The following is a 4,591-nucleotide window of genomic DNA, read 5'->3' as shown; positions in this document are numbered from 1 at the left end:
TTGATGTGTAAACGGAATCTATAATAAAATAAAAGTAAAAAGAACAAAAATAATAACAATATTATAAATAGAGGGGCACAAAAATAATATAATATAATCTCTCAAAATAAATTTACAGTTCATTTAAAAGTAATGTTAAAAAAATATTTTGATAACCTAAGAATAAAGATTTTTTTTTTTATAATTTATGTATGACAATATTAGAATATATAATAATATTAGAACAGAATAACAGAGACACTTAAAATGAACATAATAATCATAAAAACCAAAATTAAAAGTTATAAGAAAATAAAAAGAAATATAAAATAAAACTAACGCCACTTTATACATACCTAGATTGATAGTAGTAAAATCATAACTGTATAAATATTATATGTACAATATTTGTAATCCGAGCAGCAGTGCTTCCACTAATAATTCATTTTTATAAAAACAAAAATAATAAAAATAAAAAAAAAATAAAAGAAAATAAATTATCTGACATATTATGAACATTTTATGAAGTATAAAATTTTAAATAGTTGTAAAATTTACGGGATATTGAGAGCATCAAAAAAAAAAAAAAATAAATAATTAAAAAATTTTAAATCGATAATCTTATAAATTAATTGATATTCAGAAACGAAGTTAATGAGAGTATTTACACCATATTGTTTTTATTTTTCTCTTTTTTCTTTGTTTTATTACTTAATACTTTACTAAAATATACAAATAAATTATTTATATGTCATTCGTACGATTTTTTTTTATAAAAGTTTTAATTTACCGGTAATATTTTTGTGACATATGCATTCAGCAAACGTATATTATACAAAGTGCAACATAAGTACCGTATTGATCATGCACAATTTAATAATTATTTAAAAATTCAGTGGTGCCTTTAAATTCAGTGATTTATTCTATTTTTCCAATTTAATTTAATTATTTTATTGATTATCAATTATTAATAAACAAATTATTCATTTAAATTTTTTATTAATATTTTAATTTTTAATTTATAAGCCTATATACATTTTAAAATATCAATTTAAATTTTGATTTTTATTTAAATATATTTTTTATTGTAATTATTCAGTATAATCCAAAAAAAAAAAAAAATAATTTATAAAAAACAATAATTTTACAAATTAAAAAAAAAATAACAGAATACTAAAATAATAAAAAAAAACAATATGATTATAAATTTTTTATGTTATCTATTATACATAATAATTTTAATGTGTTCAAAACCAGCATATTTAACTCAACCATATAAAGACTTTGATATACATTTAACAATATCAGCACAAACTCGTTCATTGGAAGTATCATGGGAGAATGCACGTTTATGGCCAGGTGATATCATTTTAATTACAACAACTGAACCATTTGAATTTCGTATACTATCTGATTCAATATATGATAAAGAGAATCTATGGCATATAATATTAGATAGAACAGCAAAATTATCAAATAAAATAACAAGAGCAATTGGTTTAGGGCAATTTTTCGATGATACAAAATTAATACGACGTACATATGAATATAATAATAATACAGATTATGGTAATAGTATACGTGCTGTTATAATACCAAAAGAAAAATCACAATGGTTAAAAACATTAATTGATTATGATATTAAATTATCAAATATACAAAATAAAAATATTAATTGTTATGGTTATTGGGTTAGTTATATTGATAAAAATGGTAATATTATTGTTAAAAATTGTTTAAAAGCCTATCCAATATGGATGAATGAAATGAAAGATGATATTGGTGAATTAACAATTAAAGATTTATTAATACCTGGTACACATAATTCTGGTTCATATAAACCGGGATTTAATCCAAATAAAGATTATTTAGATATATTTCAACGTTTTACATTAACACAAGATGAAGATGTATGGGAACAATTAATGCATGGTATACGTTATTTAGATATTAGAGTTGGTTATTATGATTGGAAACCAGAAAAATTTTTTACAAATCATGATGTTAGCCGTCAACGTCCATTAGTTGAAATATTAGAACATGTTAGAGAATTTGTTAAATTAACAAATGAAATTGTTATTGTTGATTTTCAAGAATTTCCAGTTGGTAAGATTTTTTTTATTTGCGAATATAAAAATATTTTTTAATATTTAATTTAAAATTTATGTATATAATATCATATAGGTTTTCATAATAATCAAACAATACATGATTCATTAATATCACTTATTAAAAGATATTTTGGTGGTTATATAATATTGCCGGGAAAACATGAATGGAATCAAAATTTAAATGAGATATGGTCAAATAATCAAAATATATTTGTTGCATACGATTATTTACCAGCTGTACAAAAACATTCTGATATTTTATTTCATGCCTGTAGACATCGTTGGGCAAGAGCACCAAATTATGAAAAACTTCGTAATTATATTCGTAATCAATATAACTATGATACAGAGTAAGTCTTAACTTATAAAATTAATGAAGTTAAAATAATATTATATTTCACAACTCACTATTATTGAATTTTTGTCTTGCAAAATTTTAAGTTAAATTTATCCACTAATCAAGGATATTTTGTTATCAAAGCATGTACATTAAAATATTGAATTACCTATTTTAAATCAATTCTATTTTATTTATTTTCTTATTCTAATTTCAGTTTTTATGGTTTAAGACGATACTTTCAATTACCAACAGTTGATATGGCTGAATTAACAGCCGATGTAATGGGAATTTTAACTGGAAAATTTACAGGTTTAAGAAAAATGGCTGATTCAGTTAATTCTAAAGTAACTTTATTATATCAAAATGAATTGGGTGATAAAGCAAATGTTGTTGCTGTTGATTTTTACCGAGGGACTCGAATAGTTGATTTAGCGATTAAATTTAATAAAAAAAGAAAACAAAAGTCTAGTGATGATTAGTGTGTGTGTGTGTTTTTTTTCATAATATTAGATATTTGTGTTTATTTTTATATAGATTTTTTTATTTTTATTTTTTATAAAATAAACTTTATGTATTTTTGTTTTCTTTTTGTTAAAGTTTTTTAAAGACTGATTAAATGAACAAAAAAAAAAATATATATAAATATTTTTTTATATTGATAAATGAATTTGTTTAGTGCGCAAATGGAATTATTGAAAAGTAAACAGCAATGAATTTGTGATAGTCAAGTGTTATTGCACTACGGTTACTATATAGGTTGTTATTCTCTGAAGGTATTGACTCTTTTTAAACGAATGACATCAAATTCTGTGTCAATTCCAACTATATGTGAATGCATTCTGCATTTTTCCGAATAGTTAAGTCGATATTTATTTTTCATTTCAGAACACAAAACTGGTTCGGAGATTTGGAAGTAAAGATTTAAACAAATCCAAAAATTTTAATGAGAAGAAAATAATGTTTGTTGTTTTTCATTTAAAATTTGTTAAGCCATCTGTCGGAATAAATGCTCGTAACATTTTCTCTCAAATTCTCTCTTACAAGAGGATTATAATTACTGAGTGTATTGTACATCTGCAGTGTTAAATACTTAGCATATTATGTAGCCTTAATAGGCTACATAAAATAGCAGATAGCAAAATATTTTTTTATTGAATTGCAATTGTTACGCATGATTGAGGAACCATGATTATTATTTTGAAAATTTTTATTTATTTATACTTGTATACACTTGATATTACGAGTATTTGCTTTTAATATTTTATACGAAGCCGTTGTGATTTTTCTGTTCACATTATAGAAAACAACGATTATAGTAGAGGAGCATAAAAATTATAAATACCCAAACAATCTAGACTAGATAAGAATGTGTAAAATATCTCTAATATTAAAATATTTCAAATTATTTGTCAATTTAAATTTTTTCTGCAATTTTTAATAACGGCACTGCTAACATCAATTTTTCTGTTTAAATTAGTTATTAATATTTTTAAATTATTAAATTTTAATATTTTTACTATACTAAAATATTAAGCAAATACAAATATGCAACCATATTTCTTTATATATAAATTTCCCATTTAGCAATTTCTCCAAAAAGTACACTCCAAAGTTTTGGATGCTTTAAAAAAAAAATCATTTTAATCTTTAATAGTATTTACTTTTTGAATAGAAAGTAAAAAATTTTGTAACAAGTTTTTCTTAGAAATTAATAAAATGAAATAAAATAAAATATTTTTCTTTTGAAAATTAAGTATAAAAAAGATTTTAACAACATGCGAATCAAAAAAAAAAAAAAACAACAAAAAAAAAAATTAAAAAACGGGCGACAAATTTATAGAGCAAAAAAAAAAGACCAATTCCAATGATAGAAAGAATAATATACAGAGTGTGCCCCAAGTAAGAAAAATTAGAATGGCAAATCGATAATAAATACATTGCATTAAATAGCACGGACTTTCAGTAGGTTTTGAAACCTGCATTGCTCGTATTCGTACCCTTTATTAGGCTTGTAGGAATAGCTTTCATCTGCCAAACACGTATTGTTGAACGCTAGATGTAAATCAAATCAAAGCCCATCGATTTTTTAGTTAAATGTGGATGTCAATCAAACAATACTGACGATTCATTACTGAATGGATGACTTTCATTGAATTTCCTA

The 4,591-nt window shown here is 22.5% G+C and overlaps 1 protein-coding gene across 1 annotated transcript; it reads left to right on the top strand.

Moving 5' to 3' along the window:
- Positions 1–274: 274 nt before the first annotated feature.
- LOC129608324 (uncharacterized) lies at positions 275–3,556 on the top strand. The gene is made up of 3 exons (XM_055519778.1): positions 275–2,085; positions 2,164–2,440; positions 2,645–3,556. The coding sequence occupies exons 1-3, from the start codon at positions 1,176–1,178 to the stop codon at positions 2,907–2,909; spliced, it is 1,452 nt and encodes a 483-aa protein (XP_055375753.1). The 5' UTR covers positions 275–1,175; the 3' UTR covers positions 2,910–3,556.
- The last annotated feature ends 1,035 nt before the right edge of the window (positions 3,557–4,591 follow it).

This window comes from Condylostylus longicornis, unplaced genomic scaffold (assembly GCF_029603195.1).
Source record: "Condylostylus longicornis isolate FDR11 unplaced genomic scaffold, ASM2960319v2 ptg000031l, whole genome shotgun sequence".
In the NCBI taxonomy this organism is placed as follows: domain Eukaryota; kingdom Metazoa; phylum Arthropoda; class Insecta; order Diptera; family Dolichopodidae; genus Condylostylus; species Condylostylus longicornis.
Note: the sequence above shows the minus strand (reverse complement) of the source record. Positions and strands in the feature narration are given on the sequence as shown.